The sequence below is a fragment of the Hyperolius riggenbachi genome, chromosome 4, assembly GCF_040937935.1.
Source record: "Hyperolius riggenbachi isolate aHypRig1 chromosome 4, aHypRig1.pri, whole genome shotgun sequence".
NCBI lineage: Eukaryota > Metazoa > Chordata > Amphibia > Anura > Hyperoliidae > Hyperolius > Hyperolius riggenbachi.
In genome coordinates, this window is record NC_090649.1 from 454,802,007 (window position 1) to 454,829,447 (window position 27,441).

A 27,441-nucleotide genomic window follows, 5' to 3' on the forward strand; every position below is an offset into this window, starting at 1 on the left:
AGGTGATAAGGTAAAACATAAAGTCTTACCTGCTGTTAATAACCCACATTATAAGTTGTTAACAAGACGTGTTGAGTTGCTCCTGATCTCGTGTTCCACAATACACTCCCAATCCTCTGTCCCCATCATCAACCAACGACTATAAATAGGAGGTGGTAACCACAATATCGGTGTAGCTCTCCCGTCCACAGTATCTTGTGTGTGTGTGTGTGGGGAGGGGGGGGGGCTGTGGGAGTTATGAATGAATTAAATAGAAGGCTATAAGTGCAAACTTTTATTCTAATAAAAATTGTATGAAATAGGCTAAAAGACAGTTTAAAAGGAAGACTTACAGCCGGGGACTTGAATCACAGGGTACCCCTCGGAAAAAAAACACTTTTTATTGACCCCTGAGGATACCAGTGTGTAAAACCAGTAGAGTTGGAGTTCTCATGGTACCATACTGATAACTTACTCAGGATCTTTTAAACAAAGCGCTTTTTACTGTGGGGTACCCTGTGATTTAGGTCCCTGACTGTACTTCTTCCTGTTAAACTGTCTTTTAGCCTATTTGGTACAATTAATATTACAGTAAAAGTTTTCACTTGTCTTAGAGCCTTCTATTTTTATCTCATTCATTACTCCCCCCACACCCACCACACACGCATACATAGGAGGTTGTTGATCTGTGGTTGCAGGAGGTGTGACACAGTTCAACAAAGCGTTTAGGGATACAGGCAGTGGCGGCTCCAGGGATTTTTTTTAGGGGGTGCTATGCAGGTGCTGGACCAATTTCCGGGGTAGCTGATGACCAAAACTGGGTGTGGCTACAACCTGCGGTGCGCTGGGCGTGGTCATGACCAGATGAGGGCGGGGCTAACTGTAATTTAAAGTGAACCCGGGGTGAGAATGATATGGAGGCTGCCATATTTATTTACTTTTAAACAATTCTAGTTGCCTGGCAGCCCTGCTGATTTATTTGGCTGCAGTAGTGAACTGAATTACACCAGAAACAAGCATGCAGCTAATATTGTCAGAAACCCCTGACCTGCTGCATGCTTGTTCATGGTCTATGGTTGAAAGAATTAGAGTCAGAGGACCAACACGGCAGCCAGGCAGCTGGTATTGCTTAAAAGGAGATAAATATGGCAGCCTCAATATTATTCTCACCTCGGGTTCCCTTTAAAAGTGCAACGCAAAGACAGAGGGCCCAAGTTTTGATGATCCTTTCCCCAGAAAATTCACATAATTGTGCAGGTTTTCTGTAAGGCTTGGTGGTGTATTCTCCACAGTCAGCATGCAACGCATGAGCTGGCGTGGAGGAGGTACACACACTAGCACCAGGAAACAGGCTATCCCTAGTATAGTGGAGGGGAGGACTGACTGCAATAGGAGATTGTGGCGCACAGAGCCGGTGCAGATCTGACAGCCACAAACAATGCTTTCGTTATAACGTCTCAGCGCAAAGTAGCGCTGAGCGCACAAACCAGAACTGAGGAGATCAGGACAGGTAGACAGAATGAACGCTTGCTAGCTAGCGGCTACTTAGCGACAGCAAGCGTCCAAAACCAGACAGACTGGAATGAGGCAGCCAATGCGTTGCGGCGATGGCGTGCCTCACAAAGACAGGACAGGATAGTCAGAAAATAGCAGGATTAAGATAGATGAACGTAACACAGATAAATATACAATAAGTATGTTTTCCTAGCGTATTACAATTACAGCTATCAATGAAACTATTTGTAACTTCTGACTAACATATGTATATATCGGCAATGAACCGATATATGACATAAGCAGGAACGCTGACTAACACTGGAGCAAAACAGGGAACAGGGCTCAGAAGGATTCGCTATCTCTTCGCAGAGATGAACGCAATCCACAAACGGTAACAGGACAGGATTCAGAAGGATTCGTTATCTCTTCGCAGAGATGAACGCAATCCACAAACAGTGACAGAACAGGATTCAGAAGGATTCGTTATCTCTTCGCAGAGATGAACGCAATCCACAAACGGTACCAGGAACAGGATTCAGAAGGATTCGCTATCTCTTCGCAGAGATGAACGCAATCCACAAACAGAACCAGGAACAGGATAACTAGCTCAGCACGGGTGTTCACGGTACGCGCAAACTACCAAAACGTGCTGGAAAACTGACTAACTGAACACAGGAAATAAACAGTTCGTGTACGTATATATCAGCAACACTGATATATCAACGTAACACAAATACAAGGAAAATAATAAACGTGCTGGTATGCATATATATTGGCAATGAACCAATATATGATGCAAAGACCAGCAAAGTATCTTTAACAAGAAACACGATCGGGGGCTAAAGCGACAGCAAGACTGGCTTAAGCTGAAGCTATGAAAACCCAAGGAAACCCTGCAGGAAGCAGATCTTTATACTGAGGTCATCCAATGGGAGCAGACATGCAGATTCCCACACAGGTGAATGATAATCAGTCACAAGCTGACAGCAGGGAAAGACAGACAAAGCTATGCAACTTGCATGGAAATAGATCAGAACTGCCTGAGCTGCAGCACTAATACTTCCAGTAATAGCTGCTGCAGCAGCGATCATTACAGTACCCCCGCCTTTAAAAGTGGATTCCAGACGCTTTTCAAAACTGAAATTTCCAACAAAACAGTCTGACTGATAATTCATGATGACCGGGACAGCCCGGCAAGACCGAATTCCAGAATCAGTCCCCACAAGACTGGACCCATCAGAACCAGAACCTACAGAACCATGCCCATCAGTACTACAAGCCCCAGTGTGACACCCATCAGAACCATGATTTCCAGAAGAAAGCCCTCCGAAACTCCCTGAGCGATACCCACCGCCTTCCAGGAACAGTTCAGAAACGCCAAAGCCTTTGCAATGCCCACCGGTACTGTCTTTACCAACACAAAACCCACTGTTGAACCAGTCCAAGGCACCAGGACAAGTTTTCTCAGAGACCTCCCAGAACACCTTGAAGCTCCAAAGAGATCCCCATAGGTCAGAATGCCCCTTAGGCTCACATGGAGAACTATCAAGAACCCCTATGGAACCTAGGGCAATTCCCGAGTCAGGGCCACAAGGACAAACATCAATATCAGGGCTTTCAGGGACCAGAACCATCTCTGGGCATGCAGGCAGACTGGCAATATCAGAACGTGTTCCCACTAAGGAAGCATCAGAGCACGCTAACACCTTAGACACACTTGGGCATTCTGGCACACAAAGAACATCTGGGCACACCGGCACAAGAGAAACCTCTGGGCATGTCAAGGAACTGTGAGCCTCAGGGTCAGCCAAGACAGGACCAAAACCAGGACTGGCCAAAAAAAAATCATCATGACTAAACTTCGCAACTACTGGACTTTTACACGAGAATGCTGGATCAGACTTAGATGTCGCTGATTCCAGCAAAGTCAGTAACAAATCAGATTCAGGGGCACTAACAAGACAGGACAAATCTTCTGATGTATGCACTGAACCAGACAGGGACTCCACAACTACCTCTGGACTGGACAGAGACTCATTTAATACACTGGATTGGAGCTCATGAGGCGCTGCAGAACAAGTCAGTATTGCAGCAGCCCCCACTGGACTAGGCAAAACTGAGGAATTCCCTGGACAGGAAGGGAACTCTGGAACCTCTGCCACAGCGGCCAGAGAACCAGAATCTTTCAGGATACAGGGCTGGGTTTCAGGAACACTCATCAGACCGGACTGAAATTCTGAGATTTCTATTATTTTGACCAGAGAATCAGAATTATCCATGTTACAGGGCAAGACTTCTGAAACATTCAGAGGACAGGGCTGGAGTTCCTCGGCTGTTACAACACTGGAGAGGGACTCAGCATTGGTTAAATCAGACTGTGTACAGGGCAAGGTATCTGACACACTTGCTGACGAGGACAATATTTCAATGGCTTCTGCTTTGCTGGGCAGAAATTCATCAAGTTTTATTAGAGCAGACTTTAATTCCAAAACAGCTGCTAGACAAGTGAATATTACTGCAACACCAACTGAGGTAAGCAGTGCTTCAGCCTCCTCTGCTAGAGGGTTTAAAGTATCCAAAGTACTGGGTGAAGCATAAGACTCTGCGACCACAGCTTCACTGGACAGGATCACTGAACAGTCCATATTGCAGGGCAAAACCATGGAAGCACCTGCTGGACAGCATAATGATTCTGTGACCTGAGTTTCATTGGAGAGATCTACTGCACAATTCATGGTACAGGGCAAATTTATTGGAAAATTTTCTGAACAAGGTAATAATTCTGCGATTTCAGGTTCACATAGCAGATGCTCTGAGCTATTCACGAAACTAGAGCGAGGTGTAGAAACAGGAAGATCAAGACACAATGTTTGCGCATCTGAATCACCATTCATTTGTAAAATTGGAAAATTCAGATGCTGGGGTTCTGAGTTTACTAGACAGGATTGCTGGGACTCGGAAACTGATGTAGTGCATCTATTGGCATCTGCTGGATCAGACAGGAGTTGAACTTTATTAACACAGGTAATTTCTGCAGAAGTGTTTGCAGAGACAGGCAAGATTTTTCTGGTGTCTGTTTCACTAAACAAAGAGTCATGAGTACTGGCTAGGCTGGACTCGGAAGTCAGCAGGACCTCTGGATTCTCTGCTGAGAAATTTGCGCAGGGCAAGGTTAAGAATGTATCAGTGGCTTCTGTTTTACTGGGAAGTAACACTGAGTTATCCATGGTACAGGGTGGAATTGCAGGAACTTCAATTTCACACAAAAAGAGCTCCGAATCACCTGCTGAATCAGCCAAAGGTGCTGAAGCAGGCGGGTCAGAACGCCAAATTTGCGAATTCGGAGTCACATAAAAATCATCCAAAATCAGTTCCCACACATCAATCAAGGGAGCCACACAGTCATACCTACACACACCAGCCTCTATTAGGTTATAGGCTGACTTAATGCATGCGTTCAATACCATTTCACTTTTTGCACTGTAAAATTGACAAAATGAACTTGAATCATTCTTCCATTCACAGACCAGGGCTTCCATCTCTCCCCTCTCGAATGGAGGATCCCATGCATACTTAACAGCGAAACATTTAGGCTGATCACAGTCTGCAGATATGATTGTGGCAGGCACATGTATAGGGTTAATTAGCAGGTGATTGGCAGATTCCTTATTCTTAAGAATATCCAATACCTGTAGCAAGTGTTGAACTGTAGTGTATGCAAACTTCCCTTGGTTCACAAATAAGTTGATTTGTTCAATACTCTGTAATATCTCATTATAGGTCTCAGTCGCTAAGGATAACGATTCTGCAGATTGGACACGTTTCTTAGAACGTTTGCGTTTTGCCTTTGACCTTGCGGTTTTTGGTGATTTATTCAAAGCTGCAGGAAAATTATCAGTAACACTTTCTGCTTGCTGCTCATTCTTGCAAGCAATTGAAGGAGCAGCTGATTGGCCTGCTGCCAGGAGTTCATTAAGAGGAAAAGGCAATGGATCTATGCGCAACCAGTTATGGATCACAAACACTAGAAATTCCAGCGGTCTATCTTTCAAATCGGAATGATTGAGAACATCAAATGCCCACTGGAATAATTCCCCTTTAAACAAAATATAACTTAGTTGGAGTGCCCAGGTTGAAACAGGAGTCGCTTGGAGATCAGGATTGGTCAGAAACCTGGCACATTCAGAGAAAAACTCATTTTCTGTTTCAGAGCTAAGTTCTTCAAATTTCTTAAAGGAACAGGAACCATAATTAACAGTGTCATACTTTCTGGGAATCCCCCCCACAATGGGGATTGGTAATGGGGTTTTCATAATGTAAGGCTTGGTGGTGTATTCTCCACAGTCAGCATGCAACGCATGAGCTGGCGTGGAGGAGGTACACACACTAGCACCAGGAAACAGGCTATCCCTAGTATAGTGGAGGGGAGGACTGACTGCAATAGGAGATTGTGGCGCACAGAGCCGGTGCAGATCTGACAGCCACAAACAATGCTTTCGTTATAACGTCTCAGCGCAAAGTAGCGCTGAGCGCACAAACCAGAACTGAGGAGATCAGGACAGGTAGACAGAATGAACGCTTGCTAGCTAGCGGCTACTTAGCGACAGCAAGCGTCCAAAACCAGACAGACTGGAATGAGGCAGCCAATGCGTTGCGGCGATGGCGTGCCTCACAAAGACAGGACAGGATAGTCAGAAAATAGCAGGATTAAGATAGATGAACGTAACACAGATAAATATACAATAAGTATGTTTTCCTAGCGTATTACAATTACAGCTATCAATGAAACTATTTGTAACTTCTGACTAACATATGTATATATCGGCAATGAACCGATATATGACATAAGCAGGAACGCTGACTAACACTGGAGCAAAACAGGGAACAGGGCTCAGAAGGATTCGCTATCTCTTCGCAGAGATGAACGCAATCCACAAACGGTAACAGGACAGGATTCAGAAGGATTCGTTATCTCTTCGCAGAGATGAACGCAATCCACAAACAGTGACAGAACAGGATTCAGAAGGATTCGTTATCTCTTCGCAGAGATGAACGCAATCCACAAACGGTACCAGGAACAGGATTCAGAAGGATTCGCTATCTCTTCGCAGAGATGAACGCAATCCACAAACAGAACCAGGAACAGGATAACTAGCTCAGCACGGGTGTTCACGGTACGCGCAAACTACCAAAACGTGCTGGAAAACTGACTAACTGAACACAGGAAATAAACAGTTCGTGTACGTATATATCAGCAACACTGATATATCAACGTAACACAAATACAAGGAAAATAATAAACGTGCTGGTATGCATATATATTGGCAATGAACCAATATATGATGCAAAGACCAGCAAAGTATCTTTAACAAGAAACACGATCGGGGGCTAAAGCGACAGCAAGACTGGCTTAAGCTGAAGCTATGAAAACCCAAGGAAACCCTGCAGGAAGCAGATCTTTATACTGAGGTCATCCAATGGGAGCAGACATGCAGATTCCCACACAGGTGAATGATAATCAGTCACAAGCTGACAGCAGGGAAAGACAGACAAAGCTATGCAACTTGCATGGAAATAGATCAGAACTGCCTGAGCTGCAGCACTAATACTTCCAGTAATAGCTGCTGCAGCAGCGATCATTACATTTTCTCAAGAAAATACACGTAATGTGAGCAGATTTGCACAAAAAACACGTTCAATAACCCCAATATGCCCAATTGTTATCAGATATGACCCCAATATGCCCAATCGTTATCAGATATGACCCCAATATGCCCAATCGTTATCAGATATGACCCCAATATGCACAATCGTTATCAGATATGACCCCAATATGCACAATAGTTATCAGATATGACGCCAATATGCACAATCGTTATCAGATATGACCCCAATATGCACAATCGTTATCAGATATGACCCCAATATGCACAATCATTAGCAGATCTGACCACAATATGCACAATCGTTATCAGATATGACCCCAATATGCACAATCGTTATCAGATATAACCCCAATATGCACAATCGTTATCAGATATGACCCCAATATGCACAATCGTTATCAGATATGACCCCAATATGCACAATCGTTATCAGATATGACCCCAATATGTACAATTGTTATCAGATATGACCCCAATATGCACAATCGTTATCAGATATGACGCCAATATGCACAATCGTTATCAGATATGACGCCAATATGCACAATCGTTATCAGATATGACGCCAATATGCACAATCGTTATCAGATATGACCCCAATATGCACAATCGTTATCAGATATGACCCCAATATGCACAATCGTTATCAGATATGACCCCAATATGCACAGTTGTTATCAGATATGACCCCAATATGCACAATCGTTATCAGATATGACCCCAATATGCACAATCGTTATCAGATATGACCCCAATATGCACAATCGTTAGCAGATCTGACCACAATATGCACAATCGTTATCAGATATGACCCCAATATGCACAATCGTTATCAGATATGACCCCAATATGCACAATCGTTATCAGATATGACCCCAATATGCACAATCGTTATCAGATATGACCCCAATATGCACAATCGTTATCAGATATGACCCCAATATGCACAATCGTTATCAGATATGACCCCAATATGCACAAACGTTATCAGATATGACCCCCAATATGCACAATCGTTAGCAGATCTGACCACAATATGAACAATCTTCAGCAGATCTGACCCCAATATGCACAATCCTCAGCAGATCTGACCACAATATGCACAATGCTCAGCAGATCTGACCCCAATATCCACAATCCTCCGCAGATCTGACCACAATATGTACAATGCTCAGCAGTTCTTCTGACCACAATCAGCAGCACCACCTGAAAAAGAAAAGAAAAACCCATTTACTCACCTACAGTCAGAAGACCTCCTGTCCCGACCTCCTCCTGTCCCGCAGCTTCCACGATCCTCTTCCTTCACGTGACTTCCTGTCTGCAGCCTGCATTACCCGGCGAGCAGGGCTACGGGAAAATGGCCGCCCGAAGCCCTGCACTGCAGACTCCAAGTCTGCAGAGCAGGGCTTCGGGCGGCCATCTTACCATAGCCCTGCTCTGCTGCTTCAGGCTGCCGCTGTGAACTGACTCGGCGTCTCTTAGACGCCTGAAGTCAGTTCACGGCAGGGGGTGCTTTGGGGGTGCTTGGACAATTTTAGGGGGTGCTTGAGCACCCCCCTGGCGCCGCCCATGGATACAGGGCCTAGATGTAGAGATTTTGTTAGCATGCCAGTTTTGAACTTTGGATATATTTTAGATTTTCATTGGCTGTAAGGATCGTTGGTCATGTAGAGTGTGTACAGGTGTCTCTACAAGGCACTATTTCTATTATTTGGAAAATTAGTGGCCTGTTTCAAATTAACATGAGGATTGCAGTATGGATTGTACAGTTGTATCTTGTATTACTTTTGATGATAAAATCTTTGACAAATATCTCTGGCTTTGAGGTGTGCTGACTTCAGTATAACATTTTAATCAAATAAAGAAAAGGAATTGGCCCTACAAAAACCGAACCACAAGGTATATAGGAAAATACACAATAGCCTTTATTAATCCATATCAGAGAATAAAACCATAAAAACAAATGCACAATAATAATGCCCTGAATTTACACACTGTATAGCATGATACAAGCATGTGAGTACACATGAATTACCGTAAATAACAATTGCACAGACCCGCAACTGGTAGGGTAGAATAAGAGGGGTGAGTGGTGAAAAACAGCTAGTAAAACATGAACAGTGCACATGGACACCCTGCACCTGATTGGTGAACAGGGTGAGAAGCAATATATCCAGTGAAAGAGTCTATGTGCGGAGACCTGATAGGTAAAGTGTGTTAGTGAGGCAGGTGGAAGGGGCAGCAATAGCCCAAAGTGTCAGAACACCAAGCGAGGTGCGTGCAGGAAAGGAGCTTACCAGAGTGGAGCTGGGCAGGAGGGCAGTTTTTATAGGGCGATATCCTTTTCTTTATTTGATTATCTTGTAGTTCTTGTTTGGCCTTTCTGCACACTCTTTTGGCTATATTGGTGCTTATATTGGTGAGCCTTGCATATATAATATAGTTGATGGTGCTTGTCCGATTCCTGTGGGTTTTCAGTTCAGTATAACATTTGTCCAGACATTTTATATTCTTATTGCAGACGATGACTTAATCTTAGACTTCCTGTGGATGGATTGCTGCTGTAAGATAGCAGACAAGGTAAGTGATTACTAGCATTATGTACTTTGGATTTGGAATGTATTACATGTGTTCCTAAGTGGACGAATCCCTGTGTACGCTTTAGTTACTCCATTCTGGACTGTGTCTTTAGCACTGCTTTATGCAACAAGGTTCACACAAAGGAATGTCAGGACCATGGCTGTGACATCACACTGTGGGAGGAGTTTCACCACAATATCAGCCATACAAGTGGCCCTGATGATCTAATCGAGAAAAGGTAAAGATTTCTTGAGGGAATGGGGGTACCAGCTACTTGGGATGAAGTTCAATCCTGGGTTAAAGTTCCTCTTTAAAGTGTAACTGTCCAGCATAAAATCAAAAATCAATTCTTTATTTTTATCTGGTAAACAAGTAATAAGTATGCTAATCAGGCAATCCAAAAGTTAAAATCTCTATTACTTTTCTTGTTTATAAATGATCATTCCCCAGTTTACCTGACTCTTATTTGGTACGTTGCCGCAAAAAGGAAGTTGCAGGGCATGCTGGGTTGTCCTTTTTTGCTTCTGTACATTAGTTAAAGAGACACTGAAGCGAAAAAAAATATATGATATAATGAATTGGTTGTGTACTATGAATAATTACTAGAAGATTAGCAGCAAAGAAAATATTCTCATATTTTTATTTTCAGGTATATAGTGTTTTTTCTAACATTGCATCATTCTCTTATATGTGCAGATTACACAACACTCAGCATTCAAAATGATTCTTTCAGAGCAGTCTGTGAACTAATGACCTCTCCTCTGGCAGAGAAAAAGTAAATAGTTAACTAACAGTTGAGATAATAAAAGTCAGAAAACAGCCCTCTCCATGACTTTGAAAGTCGGAGAGCTTAATGGCTTTTTTGTATAGAGATAACAACTGGAGTTTCTTAACTCTTCCTGTACTGGAAACAATTAGACTGATGTATCTGATCTTAATGTTTTATTTCTTAGCTGTACTACACATACAAATCATAATATCATAATTTTTTTTTCGCTTCAGTGTCTCTTTAAGTCTGAGGGGAAATAAAGAAGCAAAAAAAGACAACCCAGCATGCCCTGCAACTTCCTTTGTGCGGCAACGTACCAAATAAGAGTCAGGTAAACTGGGGAATGATCATTTATAAACAAGAAAAGTAATAGAGATTTTAACTTTTGGATTGCCTGATTAGCATCCTTATTACTTGTTTACCAGATAAAAATAGAGAATTGATTTTTGATTTTATGCCCGACAGTTACACTTTAAGAGAAAAACAGTAAGCTTTTGGCTAATAAGCCTTTTTCAGACTCAATTCCTGCATTGTGTGGAATTGAGACTGAAGAAGGCTAATTAGCTGAAAGCTTACTTTTTCTCTTAAAATACCAATAAATGGTATCATTCTGAATCGGTACAACACACTCTACAGCTACTACTTTGGTGAAACACAGATCCTCTTAGCAGTCAGTCTTTCAGTGTTGCAGATATTTATGGACAATAATCATGTATAATACAGATGAAATACTAATACTGTTGTATTCTCTTCTGTTTGTCTGCAGTATCTTTTGGCAATGACCTTTGTTTATTTTAAGAGGGCTGGATTTAGAGTACATGAGTACACCAGAGCTAACTTCTTCATAGCTTTGTAAGTGATATATTTCTCTTAGGATCTTATTGTCATTTCTTACTGACATAGTTTTTTTTTTTTTTTTTAAGAATAAAGGTATGAGAAAAACAGCTGCAAGTTACTGACCTATGTGCTCAGACGTAGTAGTACCTCAGGCTGGTACACACGCTAGATTAACCTTTTCCATGCCAGCCTATTTGTCCTAAACGAGAACATCTACTGCCAAGCAGTTTTTAGACACTTTGCACTCATCAGGTTTACTTAGGAATTTTGACAAGAAAACCTACATGAAATAGGACATATTATATATTGTTTTTTTTACGTAATGACTAGGGCTTGAATACTAAAATAAAATATTGTACTTTTCTGGATATACAACAACATTTTTGAGTGAAATATGTAAAAAAAATGAAATAAAAAAATATTTTTCTGTTGTTTTTTTTTTCTAAGAAGAATTACATTTACTGACCAAAATGTTACTCTTTGTAATAGCCCTGATTCTGCTGAATCCAACAATAATAGATATGTATTGGTATCCCACTTTTCTGTCCTGGAATAGGTGCCGCCAGTACAGGTAGCCAGACATAGATGCAGCCAGTATAGGTAGCCATGTATAGGTGCCACCAATACAGGTAGCCAGGTATAGGTGCAGCCAGTATAGGTAGCCAGGTATAGGTGCAGCCAGTAAAGGTAGCCAGGTATAGGTGCAGCCAGTATAGGTAGCAGGTATAGTTTCCCCAGTATAGATAGTAGGTATAGGTGCCCCCAGTATAGGTAGCAGGTATAGATGCCACTGCAGGGATTGGGGCTGACATCCTCCTCCCTCCCTCCACATGGGCTCCCCTCCTCTGCCACCCTGCATAGCTGGAGCGCAGCAGTGCAGTGTGTAATTACTCACCCGATCACTGGCTCCATGCAATGTTCCCTTCGGCAGCAGGCTTCTCTCTCCTCTCCCGATCTCTGTATGATGCGTATGTAATCACATGTCATACAGGAAGTAGAGAGGAGATGGCTGCCTGGCGGGGACACCCCATGGAGCCAGCGATAGGGTAAGTAATTACACTCTGACCGCTGCTCCAGCTCTTCTGGGAGGCAGAGGAGGGGAGTCCATTTGGAAGGAGGGAGGAATGATATAACCCCAACCCCTCCTCGCTGCTTCCTGGGGGGCAAACTGCCAAATAACATACTAGGTAGGATGTCGGCAGTTAAAGCCCCTGCCTGCCAAAACGTACCTAGTACATACTTGGCAGTTAAAGGGTTAAGCTCGGCTAAAGCGGCAAGAATCTAGCGTGTGTAAAGAAGTTCCCAACATTGCCTAAAAATCTGGCATTCTGGATCTTTAACGACGTTTGATTGCCTGTCCTACCTCTGAGCACACTTTTCTCCCCACTCACCCCGCATGTCAGAAGCTGCTCCGCCATGCACCGTGTGTCGTCCCTCCACCCCTCTCCACAGTAACACATTGCTAGCCTCTACACCTGGCTGTTGCCTGAGAGATCGAGTCCAGATCCCTGCCTGGTAACAGCCCTCGTACACACAATAGATGGTCTTTCGGCACAACCTATGTTGAAAATTTAGTGTGTGTACTGATAAAAACAGTGTCTAACAATCACAGAGTTTTGGATGTCAGGCTGGACACATGGAAAGCAGTACTGTTGTGTTTTAGCCTCCAGAGATAAACTATAAACTCTGTACACAGGACAGGAGATTTGTTACCCAAAACAAAATGTTCACTATCATTTCAGGTGACAGTCTACAGCTGTACTGATGTCCCTCAGTGTTAGCCAGGTTACATCTTTGCTAATATAGTTCCCTGCAACAGCTCACATGGGGGAGCCATCTGCTTATCATCCCCTCAGCCCTCTCTACATGACAGTACATGGTGTTCAGCAGGAAGCCCAAAAATATCTGTACAGTGATTGCTGGAAAACCTAATTTTAAAATAATCATGAGAGGGCTGGAGCACTTCTGAGCGCTTTTCAAATCACCAGCACTTTGAAAACCGCTTGGCTACTTTGTAGCCCTATGAAGGTGTTCCCACAGCAGCATTGTAAAGTTTTAAAAATTGCAAACTGCATGTAGCATTTTTTTTGAGTGACTCAGCTTGAACGAATGTGCAAAATTGCTCGGAAAATCGCAATCGCTAGCAAATACAATTGCGATTTTGGTGTGCACTAGCCCAGAAACTGTTTTGAGTCATAGTAGTCAATTTTGTGTACAGGGGCGTAACTAGAAATCACTGGGCCCCCATGCGAAACTTTGGATGACCCCCCCCACCCACCCCCCACATTTTCTGCACAGGTAAACTGAGAACCAATGTTATTCAATTGGCTAGTGCACACTTAAATGTGGTTTCCTCATGCAGCTAAAAACAGACAGCAGTGAAGCACTGGGAGCATTTTCTCTATCAATTACATTCGCTTCTGTTATAAAAGGTGCATGTTTCACACATACAGACACACCAGGGTCTTGATTCACTAAACCGTGATAACTCAAATATCACACCTTATCAAAGTTAACATGCCTTATCAGGGTAGAAGTGAGCGATACGAACCCGCAGAGGCTCAGGGCAGGATGAGTGCCATTGTCAATTAGCAGACATAAGTTTGTAGCTCTCGCTATGCTACTCTAATAAGGCATGTTAACTTTGATAAGGTCTGATATCTTTGATAAGGTGTGATATTTGAGTTATCGCGATTTAGTGAATCAAGCCCATGGTGTGCAAAAAACGCATACATAAAACCAACAGACAATCATGCTCCCAGCCTCAGCCTATTACACTCACTCTGTCCTCTGATGGAGCAGAACTGGCTCTGCAGACTCTTCCAGCATCACTACAGTACACAGCCCTTGGGGAGGGGTAGAGAGTATGAGGGCTGGGTACTGTACACAAGACCCTGCTGCACACTGAATAGGGACTGTCTACAAATGTTTGTCTACAAAACTTTGTATAGTTCCTAATCATTGGCTTAGCAGATGCAGTCATTAGAACAATTGTGCAGAGAGCAGAAAGCTTTTTCTTTCTGTGCCTTTAGTTGTCAGTCTCTCAGGACAGAGAAAAGAAACTCCCCCCCCCCCCGCTGCTTCTGGGCCCCCCTGCAGCTGCATCCCTGGCAGGGTCTATTGTTACGTCCCTGCGTTTGTAGCTTCAGAGTGGTTCAGGCTGGGTTGCTTTTCAGCAGGGTTTCGGCAGTTTGCTGATCGCCAGCGATATATATCCTTATGGGAACACTGCAGCGTTTGCGATTTGTATAAATCACAAATGCGCTGTATGCACAATTTGGACTGCAATTGCGATACGATTCTTGTTCCTCCGAATGAGAATCGCAAAACAAAATTGCCCAAAATTTTTGCCGCAAAATCGCAATCGTCCGTCGATTGATTTTTGTGATGTGAGAGTGAACCAGCCCTGAGTGTCCATGTTGTTTGATCTGCAGATATCTTGCAAACACAGTGGAAGAGGATAACGAAGAAGACAAATACGAAATCTTCCCCTGGGCTCTAGGAAAGGACTGGATGAGGCTGTATCCAGGCTTTCTGAAAACGAGGGACCAGCTGTGGTCACGTATACAGTTCAGAGCTGCGGTCAGCAGGCGCTGCTGTGATGAGGTCAGTGCATTGATACCATTTAACTGTAAAAGCTGCAGCAGAACATGCAGCAAGTTGATTATTACACAAACCGTGAAACAAAAGCATTCAAATGCACCTGTAATGTTAAAAGAAAAAAGTGAAATACTTACCTTAGTAGAACAAACGTTTGCTTTCCTAAAACAGAAAGAATTTGCGATAATTCAGGTTGGAGTGAGCTTGAGATGTCTCCCAGAACAACACTGCTGAATATATGCAAATTAACCATTGTACCCTTAGAAGCTAAACACACCTCCAGAACCGCTGGATTGCAATGATGTGTCAGCTTGTTAATTTGTACAGAGCCATAATAATCCAACATGCATACAGACTGTTTCGGACTGTTTGATCCTCATCAGTGCATGGCATGGATTAATTTGGCTCTATGGAGTAGGGCTTGTGAATCCGAGAGGCACAGACTAACCAGCAAGCTCATGGTGACCCAGAACTCATTGGAGTGTGTAAGGGACTACAATGGTCCTAAAAGCCCCCTTACTAAGATGTTAAGAAAAACAAACGTTTGCTTTCCTAAAACAGAAAGAATTTGCGATAATTCAGGTTGGAGTGCACTCCAACCTGAATTATCGCAAATTCTTTCTGTTTTAGGAAAGCAAACGTTTGTTTTTCTTAACATCTTAGTAAGGGGGCTTTTAGGACCATTGTAGTCCCTTACACACTCCAATGAGTTCTGGGTCACCATTACCTTAGTAGGTGGGTGCTCCAGAGGCTTCCCCGATGTACACGACCCCTCCGCTGCTGGCGAGGGCCCTCTTTATGGTCTCACTCCCCTCCGTGTACAAGTGGGGCCACACTGCTCAGGGGCACGGACACGGCTCCTTCTCAGTAGCATGGAGTGGCTCACGCACCTGCAGAGTGCGGCTGCAATCATACACCGAGGCGAGCATGGACAAAAGCAATCCTCTTAAAGGACACCTGGAGAGGGCTATGAAGGCTGCCATATTTATTTCCTTTTAAAGATGCTAATTGCCCCGTGTCCTGATGATCTTCTATGCATTAGTAGTGTCTGTATCACATCTGAAACGAGCATGCAGCTAATCCAGCCAGAAATATCCGACCTGCATGCTTGTTCAGGGTCTATGGCTAAAAGTATTAGAGGCACAGGATCAGCAGGACAGCCAGGCAATCTGCATTGTTTAAAAGCATATATAAATGGCACTCCCTTTAAGTTGAGGTGTCCTTTAATGGAAGTGTGTCTATTTGCAGTGCTATATACCTGGGAACTGTACAGGAGGGAAGGGGGCCAGTAGACACCAGAAAACTGTATAGGGGAGGGAGGACCACTAAACATCAGGGAATTATATAGATGAGGGAGAGAGGACAACCAAACATCAGGGAACTGTATAGGGGAAGGAGGGGGGCAATTACACACCTGGGAACTGTATAGCGGAGGGAGGGGGCAATTACACCCCAGGGAACTTTATAAGGGAAGTGAGGTGGCCACTGGACATTAAGTTCGGCCCGTGACTTATTCCCAGAGCTCAACTTCGGCCCACTTTATGTTTGAGTTCAACACCCCTGGTATAGGCAATACATACCTGAAAGGTGGTAAGGTAGTATTTTGCAAAGTACCATTTAGCCTTCTTAATGGATACCTGACCCGAGGTGAAGCTACTAAGCTAAGCACAGAGATATGTTCATGCTGGATCCACATACCTCTGTGCACTGTCCATTCCACTCCTCTTTCCTGCTCTTCCCTGTAATCAATGTGAAGTAATTAATAAAAATATAAAACACCAGGGCCCATATGCAATTATATTTTTCAAGTTATCTCCAAGGAGAAATTTTTCATCTTCTATTTAAACAAAATTTTCATCATTTTACAACTGAAAAAGTACCAAAAAGTTAGTGAAAAAGAAAAAGTACTATTTAATTTATTTTGAGTATTTTTCTGCTTTCTGGTGGCTTAAAAGGCATTTTATGACAAGTTATGAAAATATCAGAGGAGAAAATTCAGGTGAAAAATTGAATTGCATATGGTCCCAGAAGAGGGATGCCTCTGGATGCTCCAGAAGCTCCCCTGTTGCTTATTGACCCCTCCGCTGTTGTTCCTACTTTACGCCAGCACTCATACACACAGGGGAGTGTGGCCGCTAACACCATATGCCACATTATTGGACAATACATTCAAAGGGTTTCAGCGCAGGAATGGAGAGTGTAAGAAGATCGGGGGAAGCCTGTGGACTATCCTGTAGTGAGGTAAGTAACTTGTTTTTCTGTGTTTTTTTGTCACTTCGTCTACACTTGACTAGAGTCAATTTTCAGACAGGAAAAGGCAGGCTTGCTGTGATGTTCCCTCGGAAGGGTGATAGGAGGGGACATTGCAGCAAGCCCGCCTCTTCCTGTCTGAAAATTTGACTCTAGCCAAAAGTCAAATTTTTCAAAGAGTGATTACAGGGACTGAAAGGAATGATGAGAGGAACGGACAACACATAGAGGTATGTGAATCCAGCATGAACTTACCTCTGTGCTTAGCTTATGTAGCTTTTCCTCAGGTCAGGTGTGCTTTAAAACAAACGGCATTTTCAAATATTTCTTCTACATGTGCAAGTACCATCATGCATCACTTCAGAACAGTTGCAGAAAACTAGGTACTCATTGCTTTAGCTTGGAATGTTTTTTTCTGCATGTATGGGAAAAATAATGGTAAATGATGAACATTCCTGTAAAATGCATTTTGTGGATTTTACACTCAGTTCTCTGTGCAGGTGATGGCGATAGCTCCAGCCCATTACATCTGGCAGCGGGAACGCTCTGAGCAGCACAGCGGGGCAGTGAGGAATTATAACCAGGATGATGACATCATGCCGCGGGGTCCCTCTGCCACGCCCCCAGACTGTGCTCTGTGCGGGAAGAAAGGACGCCTGATCGGTGTGGGATTATCCAGCTCCTCATCATCCTCGCCCGATACTTCACCTAGCGGGGGGCAGAAAGCATCACGCTGTACCCCAATATCACCTGAGAAGGTCAATCCACCGCAGTTCTGCAGCTACTTCCAAGGTTTGCCCACCTTACTCTGGCTAGCATGGCTGACTTCAATAAAAGATGTCTTTGGCTGAACATACACCATACAATCTTAGTTGTTATTATTATTTAAAATTTATATAGTCGTTAATCTTGCCACTTTTTTTTCCCACTCTGCTGGCCCTAAAGCTGGCCATACATATACTGGTAAATGTGGCCAACAGATCCCTAAGATTATTATCTGAACAGAGAGGGATCTCTCTATCTGCTCGAATCCCTCCACACAGATTTACAATAGATGTTTGCATGAAATTGATTGAAAATCGATGAGTATTGCCTACTGGTCTATGCCCCCCTCCCCGAGACATGCGGTGTAGGCAGCGAACACTCTCACCTGTCCTCCATAGGTTCCTTCTGTGTCTTCTCTCCAACACCAGTGTGTCGCCCTCGGAGCTGTGTGCCCTGCGACTAAACACTACTAGAGGCCTCTAGTGCAGTGAGCTGCAAACTTGGCTCTCCAGCTATTAAAGGGAACCTAAACTGAGAAGGATATGGATTTTTCCTTTTAAAATAATACCAGTTGCCTGACTCTCCTGCTGATCCTGTGTCTCTAATACTTTTAGCCACAGCCCCTGAACAAGCATGCATATCAGGTGCTCTGACTGAAATCAGACTAGATTAGCTGCATGCTTGTTTCAGGTGTGAGATTCAGCCACAGAGATCAGGAGGACTGCCAGGCAGCTGGTATTGTTTAAAAGGAAACATTCATATCCCTCTCGGTTAAGGTTCCCTTTAAAGAGAACCCGAGGTGGGATTTAATTATGTTACTGGGGCACAGAGGCTGGTTGTGCACACTAAGACCAGCCTCCGTTGCCCCATGGTGTGCCTCCAGGACCCCCCAGCGCGCTGCTATCCCCTCCGCAGTGCTGGCGACACACAGCGTGTCGCCAGCACAATGTTTACCTATGCACTGTCAGTCAGCGCCGCTCCCCCGCCTCCTCCGCATCGGTGCTACCCGCCCCCGTCACTTCCCTCCTATCAGCGGGAGGGAAGGGACACGGGCGGGTAGCGCCGATACGGAGGAGGCGGGGGAGCAGCGCTAACAGACAGCGCATAGGTAAACATTGTGCTGGCGACACGCTGCGTGTCGCCAGCACTGCGGGGGTATAGCGGCGCGCAGGGGGGTCCTGGAGGCACACCATGGGGCAACGGAGGCTGGTCTTAGTGTGCACCAGCCTCTGTGCCCCAGTAACATAATTAAATCCCACCTCGGGTTCTCTTTTAAGGAGCTACAAGTCCCACAATGCATTTGCCTTTATGAATCCTGACTGTGGCTGTCAGACTCCCGCAATGCATTATGGGACTTGTAGTTCCATAACAGCTGGAGACCCAAGTTTGCAGATCACTGCTCTAGTGAGAAGAAACAGTGAGGAGCCCCGGTGGTGGAGAGACAACATGGAAGGAAGCGCTGGCAGACAGGTGAATGTGAGCTTTGTACATTGCTTGATGTGAAATCAAATGCCCCTATAGATGTGCTACCGATCGAGCAAAATCTTCCATCTGCCAGGATTGACTGAATCAATAGATAAGAAAAATTGACCAGTGTATGGCCACTTTTATACTAAATACATTTGGTAAATTTGTACAATTAAGATTGTATGATGTATGGCCACCCTTTGATGCATACTAATGGTCAGTTTTAAGGTGCCCATACATTGCCTGATTTGTGGCATCAATATCCAGCCAATTTGATTGACCAAATCTGGCAGAAATCGATGCCCGCAATATGGCCGCCCAGTTTGTATTTTGTTTTCCTGCCAAAATACAGTGGTTTGCAAAAGTATTCGACCCCCTTGAATTTTTCCACATTTTGTCATATTACTGCCACAAACATGAATCAATTTTATTGGAATTCCACGTGAAAGACCAATACAAAGTAGTGAACATGTGTGAAGTAGAACAAAAATCATACATGATTCTAAACATTTTTTACAAAAAAATAACTGCAAAGTGGGGTGTGCGTAATTATTCAGCCCCCTTTGGTCTGAGTGCAGTCAGTTGCCCATAGACATTGCCTGATGAGTGCTAATGACTAAATAGAGTGCACCTGTGTGTAATCTAATGTCAGTACAAATACAGCTGCTCTGTGACAGCCTCAGAGGTTGTCTACGAGAATATTGGGAGCAACAACACCATGAAGTCCAAAGAACACACCAGACAGGTCAGAGATAAAGTTATTGAGAAATTTAAAGCAGGCTTAGGCTACAAAAAGATTTCCAAAGCCTTGAACATCCCACAGAGCACTGTTCAAGCGATCATTCAGAAATGGAAGGAGTATGGCACAACTGTAAACCTAATCGGGAAAACAGCAGTCCCTGGAGCTCAACTGTATGAATGTATAAGCCAGGGAGTCGACCAGTCCACACCCGGATCCTTTAAGGGTGTCGCAATTCACAGTCACAAGCAAAGAAATGACCAGGTCTCCACCTGGATGAATGCAGTTATAGCATAAATTTATTGCACCATAGTGACAGAAAAACACGACGTTTCGGCCAGCAGGCCTTTATCAACAACTGTAAACCTACCAAGACAAGGCCGTCCACCTAAACTCACAGGCCGAACAAGGAGTGCGCTGATCAGAAATGCAGTCAAGAGGCACATGGTGACTCTGGATGAGCTGCAGAGATCTACAGCTCAGGTGGGGGAATCTGTCCATAGGACAACTATTACCGGTAGTTGTGCACTGCACAAAGTTGGCCTTTATGGAAGAGTGGCAAGAAGAAAGCCATTGTAAACAAAAGCATAAGAAGTCCTGTTTGCAGTTTGCCACAAGCCATGTGGGGGACACAGCAAATGTGGAAGAAGGTGCTCTGGTCAGATGAGACCAAAATTGAACTTTTTGGCCAAAATGCAAAACGATATGTGTGGCTGAAAACTAACACTGCACGTCACTCTGAACACACCATCCCCACTGTCAAATGTGGTGGCAGCATCATGCTCTGGTGTTGCTTCTCTTCAGCAGGGACAGGGAAGCTTGTCAAAGTGGATGGGAAGATGGATGGAGCCAAATACAGGGCAATCTTGGAAGAAAACCTGTTGGAGTCTGCAAAAGACTTGAGACTGGGGCGGAGGTTCATCTTCCAGTAGGACAACGACCCTAAACATAAAGCCAGGGCAACAATGGAATGGTTTAAAACAAAACATATCCATGTGTTAGAATGGCCCAGTCAAAGTCCAGATCTAAATCCAATCAAGAATCTGTGGCAAGACCTAAAAACTGCTGTTCACAAATACTGTCCATCTAATCTGACTGAGCTGGAGCTGTTTTGCAAAGAATGGGCAAGGATTTCAGCCTCTAGATGTGCAAAGCTGGTAGAGACATACCCTAAGAGACTGGCAGCTGTAATTGCAGCAAAAAGTGGTTCTACAAAGTATTGACTCAGGGGCTGAATAATTACGCACACCCCACTTTGCAGTTTTTTATTTGTAAAAATTGTTTGGAATCTTGTATGATTTTTGTTCCACTTCTCACGTGTACACCACTTTGTATTGGTCTTTCATGTGGAATTCCAATAAAATTGATGCATGTTTGTGGCAGTAATGTGACAAAATGTGGAAAACTTCAAGGGGGCTGAATACTTTTGCAAACCACTGTAAATCAAAACTATTGATCCAGCATGCTGGAAAGATCTCACTTAAATGGCCTTGGTCAGGTGAGTGGCAGCAGCTGGCCTCGATTTTGCAATGATGGGCGTAATCCAAGCTGGTCTCTGCTCATGTAAAATATGTACTCTCCTCCCATCTTCTCTGGGCCCATGGTGAGTGTTGCAGGCTCTATTGACCACTAGTGCACCTCATCCCGTGTCCCGCGTTTTTCTTCATGGCCCCCTGCACCATGTGACACTGTCGCATGTACTAAGGTCACATACATGCTGGCGGGGTCATCGGGTACAGGCTGTCCCGGCGGCAATGGAAAAAGAAGCGGGACACAGGCGGAGGCATGTCACTGGGCAGGTGAGCCAAAACTAAATGGCCCAGCACAGGAAGGGTACATATTACATGGTAGAGACCTGTAATCAAATTTCAACAGTAACTGGTCTGAGTGTATTAAGTGATAAAGATGCTAATTCTGCATTCAAAACTTGCAAAACTTATTCTGCTGTTATGGTTTGTAGTTATCACATAATTTAGGAGCACTGGCCCTAGTGCCAAACAGTGCCAAAGAGTTGAATGCTGGGAGTTCTTTTTATCTATAATATATTCATCCTCTACCATTTATTTCCCTGCTAGCTGCTTATCAGAAACACCCTCTGCTTTCTTGTGTTTACAAGCAAGGCTGAGGTGACTCAGTGATTGGATGTGTCAATAAAAAAAAGTGCAGTTGTTAGTATATACCTCAGTGGGAGTGTCTGAAGACTCTGGGAGGAGGGCAGCTAATAAATACACATTGAGCAAGAGAAGGGGGGGGGGGAACAAAGTCAGGGAGGATATGATGTCAGCATTAGCTTGGCAAGATGGCCACTGCCTAGAATAGGATTTTCTGCTTTTCCTTTATAAAATTCACAGGAATCATTATGTGGATAGCACAATACATCTGTTATGTAAATAGAAGTAGTATTTATCTACTTATATATTTGTTTTTTATTTCTGGGTTAGCATGGGTGTCGCTTGTTCTTTAAGAAACACAGGATCAGGAAGACTGCCAGGCAACTGGTATTGTTTAAAAGGAAATAAATATGGCAGCCTCCATACCCCTCTCACCTTGGATTCCCGTTAAGGGGTGTTTTCTTGGGCCTTATCCGTTGTTAGCAGCTTCAAAGCATTATCCTGTGTAGAGCAGTAAATTTGATTTTGATAAGTTTTCAGTGGAAATCTTAAAAGTAATTAATTGAATCACTACCTTTGTACAGTTGCTCTGGTATATCGGTGAAAGACTCAGAGTTCTGCATCTCGGCTAAGCTCATTGTCCCCTTCCTAACCCTACCCACTGGAATCTGCTCCATTGATGGCAGTTCCATCTCTTTGATACTTCCTCCTTCGCAGCCAGGAGAAGGAAGTATCGGAGAGCCGGTCTGTGACATGGAGCATGGCAGCCAGAGACAACGACAAGTGTGAGTTAACCCCCACCCCCTTCCTACAGCCCTCTGAAGTCCTCCTGGTCCCTCGCTGTCATTCCTCGCTGCTCAGTTCAGCTGCTGTCCCCCTTGGTCAGTCGCAGGCCACTGCCTCCTCGATCACGCTTCCATAGCCATAAGCATTCTGCACATGCACAGTAGCAGTTTTCACTTACAGCGAAAGATCTTCTCTCTGTACTTCCAGCCGTGGACAAGTGCATCTGCAAGCAGGGTCCAGGCATGCCCCGAACGAAGCGCTCGTGCAAGGGGGAATAAAGCTGTGCATGAGTGGCTGTGTTCTGCTCGGAATGCACGGACCTCACATGCACATGCCCATTTGGATGTGTTCGTCCACAAACGGGAGCATGGGCAGAAGAAGAGGGTCCTGTGGAGGAACAGGGGGCTCTACCACATACCGGGAAGCCTCTGCACCATAAAGAGGCTTCCCACTACTAAGGCAAGGAACTTTTTTCATAAACTGCTTTAATGATGATCCTTTAACCACTTCACAATATAAGCAAAAATTATGTGCCATCACTCTGCAGGTAGGAAAATTAGAAAACCCTTTATTTGTGAATAATACGCAATAGGATGAACATAAAACCAATTAAAAGGCCATGCGATTTATATTGGAGCACAATTGTTTTCTTTTTGGCAGCTCCCACTATAGACAGGTGCGCGGCACGTCGATGGGCGCGGCGTGCGCGCCTGCCTATGCCTGTTTACATCTAGGCCTGTGGGAGCGCCAGGATGTTTATGTCATGGAGATATTTGAACAATACGTACGGGTTTGGCTCAGGTATATGGATGATGTGCTGGTGGTGTGGAGTGGAGGTGAAGAAAGTTTGGAATGGTTTATTGATGCATTAAACAAAAATGCGAGAAACATCAACCTTACGTACACATGTAGTCCCTCGGGTATTTCCTTCTTGGACCTGTGGATTTGGATGGAGGGGGAAAGCCTGGTTACCAGGACCTTCCGGAAGCCAACAGCAGGTAATACCCTCCTCCACGCCACCAGCCATCATCCACGTAGCCTCAAAAATGGTATACCTACCGGTCAATTCTTGCGCATCCGTCGCAATTGTTCGCGGGACCTAGATTTTGGGGTAGAAGCCAGAGCCTTATATGAGCGTTTTCGTGATAGGGGATACAGCCATGACACATTGTGCTCCAGTGTTGATAGGGCCACACATACCCCCCGCCAGAGTCTTCTGAGGGAGGGTATTGGGGACAGGAGAGGTACCTCAGATGTCATTCGATTTATTAGCCCCTTTAACAGTCATTGGCAAAAAATCCGGGAAATTCTCACTAGGCATTGGGGGGTCCTGCAAACTGATCCAGAGGTGTCAAAAATAGTGGATGAAAGACCCTTGATGGTGGCCCGTCGGGCACCAAATTTACGTGACACCCTGGTTCATTCTCAGGTGACTGCAAAAGTTGCTCGCACCTGGCTAGGAGGTAGGGCCCCTAACGGTATGTTTAGGTGTGGAGGATGCTCGGTGTGCGCGCATGTTGATGTGACAAAAACCTTCTTTAATTCTACAGGGGATAGAGAGTGGGAAATCAGGAGCTTCATAAATTGCAGATCTGAGTGGGTGGTATATCAACTTACTTGCCCGTGTAAAAAGATTTATGTAGGCATGACCACGAAAGCGTTAAAAAAACGCATTGGACAACATCTAAGTGATATCAGATGTGGTAAACAGAAAAATGGGGAATTTAGGAGCACTATAGCAGAGCATTTTGGGACAGTACATAGGAGTGACCCTCTTGGCCTTAAATTTAGGGGTATTTACAAATTGCCCGATAAGGGAAGAGGAGGAGACAGAGAGAGGATGCTGTTACAGAAGGAGAGTCGCTGGATCTACACCCTAAATGCACTTGAACCTGCTGGTCTGAACAATGATCTGGACTTTGCACCTTACCTTTGAAATTTTGCCTAGCAGCAATCTGTTTTGATGGGCCAAATAATTAATATCTGGTACCGGACATCCTGAACTTTGATCTAGTGGTTGGAAGAATCTGGTTCCCCCCCTTTTGCCTCTGTTGTGGGGCAGGATCTGTCCCTGTCTCCCTATAGTGCATGCTGTGTCTTTGTGTGCAGCTTCCGTGATGCTGAGGCTTGCAGTCGGAAGAGGAGGCGATGGAGGAGGAGGGACCGGCGTTGATACGCAAATAAAGGAGGAAGTGACACAATGTGACCAGCTACATCCAGTTGAAGTCCGTAGGAGGCGGACGCAACGCGTAGGTGGGCGGGGTTTCTAACCCGCAATTGTAATCTGGAGCCTCCGGAGTGTCTCGTGCTGGGAAACAGTATTGGATTTTGCTGGCAACTTTGGGTACCTGTGGCCGGATGCCTCTCCTCGCGGATTGAGGCCCGGCGAAAATATACAGCTTCCACTGTGCGCACAGTATACTCTTTGGTCTACACTGGGAGGAAGAGTGGTGAGTCCCGCTGGTGCGGGTGAAGAGACTACACACTTGCCTTGTGTTAGTGCCATTGATTTATGCCATATTGTCTCTGCTAGCAGGAAGTTGACTCTTTACAGACGGCTTGCATCCCCGCATTGCTCCCCCCTTCCCGCAGGGCAGCTTATCTGTTGTGGTACCGGTACCCCTGTGTGGTTGGAAGTTTGTATGTGGGGGTGTGCCTGTCAGTTTGTACGTGGAGCGCTCCAGTGCTTTTAATTGGTTTTATGTTCATCCTATTGCGTATTATTCACAAATAAAGGGTTTTCTAATTTTCCTACCTGCAGAGTGATGGCACATAATTTTTGCTTATAGGTATATTGTTTTGTTGTGCCGTTATTCCTGCTGTGCAGTATACAGGTCCACTGCGTGGTTGAGTACGTGCAGTTACTGTTGTTTTTTATATATTGTTCTATTTCCCACTGCACCTCCCCGCATCTTTCAATTAACCCTCTGTTTGTGGTTTGCTGGTCCCTCCCTCATGGCCTACGCCCTTTCTGATGAGATTGACCTTGATATTAGATCTACTTTCAGATCCTGTCCACTACCCAGACCTACAGGGGAAGTACCGGATACTGAAAAAGAAATAAAGAAGTTATGTAGACAGCACAGGAAACTCACATTGCGCCATCTTAGAAGACGTTGGAATGTTTTGACCTTGTGCTCCTACAGGGATGCTAAAGTTTTACCCTGGGGGGTGCGAGAGAAAATCATACCTGCTGACCATTTGCGAAATACTAGATTCCTCCCTAAATGGAAGGTTGAGTGCCTTGAGCGTGGTTTTAGGGTACTCGACCTTATCATTGAGGAGGAAGAGCTCCAATTAGAGGAAATTAAAAATCAGGTAGAAACTAGTATCCGTACACTTGAACCCTACAATGATCATTCCCTGTTTATCAAATTAAATGATTTGTTAAAGAAAGAGGTGGAAAGATATCAGAAAAAGATAAAAACCTCTAAACAAGTGAAATTTGTGAAGGATCTGGAGGAATGGAAAGGCGGGGAGTTTTTTGACTACATGCCAGGTAGTAAGAGGTCACGGGTGGGTAGTAAACCTGCCCCTTCTGGTGATGAAAGTGCCAGTGAGGGCCTCTGCTCCCCTGTGTCGTCCGCCTCTGGAAAATCAATTACTTTTTTAGAGGAAAGCGACGACGAAGACGTCGCCGAAATAACCAGAAGAAAAGGGAGAGGAAGAGGGAAAAAGAAGAGGCAAGGAAAAGAGCAGAAATTGAAACCTATTTTGCGAGTTCAGCCTCCCAGAAAGGGGAAGAATCAATAAACCCTGTCATGTGTGCTCCTGGAGTCATAGATGATAATGGGAATGCTTTTTTCTCGGCCACACAAGACCCTACCCCTCTGCCCTTACAGGTAAATGAACCCTCATTGAATGTTATCAATTTGTCGGATTTTCCTTTGGGTCCTGACCACATTTCCCTCCTGGGTAAGGGGCTGTCCTTCTCACCGGCATTTAGTGGTGATGAATTTGATACCCAAAAAGACCTCCATCTATTTGCCCGGAGGATCATGCTGAAACTCAAGTATGGCCAAAGTGATGTAGCTGTGACTGATAGAGAAGTACATAGTGATTTATCCGGTGAGGGAAAGCATTCCTCTTTGAGTTCCACTTTTACTATTCAAGACCGTAAATTACTTAGGGACCTGGAGGCATTAAAGGATGAAACGTATCAAACCAAGGAGGAAAGACTTGTATCTGAGGACTTTGGAGAGATCTCCTTTACGTCCCTTAGAAAGAAATCCAATTATATGCCATCTCCAAGTAATAATAAAGCCCTAGGGATTTTTCTTGAATTGGTCTCAGAAGACCTAAAAACACTCAATTGGAATCATAGAGGCCGTGATAATTTGTCCCGGGGTGAGAGAAGAGCTTTGGCTGAGTTAAGGGAGACGGAGGACATTGTGA

At 44.4% G+C, this 27,441-nt stretch overlaps 1 protein-coding gene across 3 annotated transcripts in view; it reads left to right on the top strand.

Moving 5' to 3' along the window:
- SPDYA (speedy/RINGO cell cycle regulator family member A) overlaps window positions 1–27,441 on the top strand; it is a 47,794-nt gene that overhangs the window by 11,435 nt on the left and 8,918 nt on the right. For all 3 annotated transcript variants that reach the window (XR_011019475.1, XM_068232757.1, XM_068232756.1), the window contains exons 3-6: window positions 9,664–9,722; window positions 11,258–11,343; window positions 14,763–14,934; window positions 17,679–17,970. Coding sequence is in view for 2 of the 3 variants with exons in the window: in XM_068232757.1 (XP_068088858.1) it covers window positions 9,664–9,722; window positions 11,258–11,343; window positions 14,763–14,934; window positions 17,679–17,970 (609 nt within the window). In the remaining variant the exon portion in view is untranslated. The remainder of the gene's footprint in view (window positions 1–9,663; window positions 9,723–11,257; window positions 11,344–14,762; window positions 14,935–17,678; window positions 17,971–27,441) is intronic.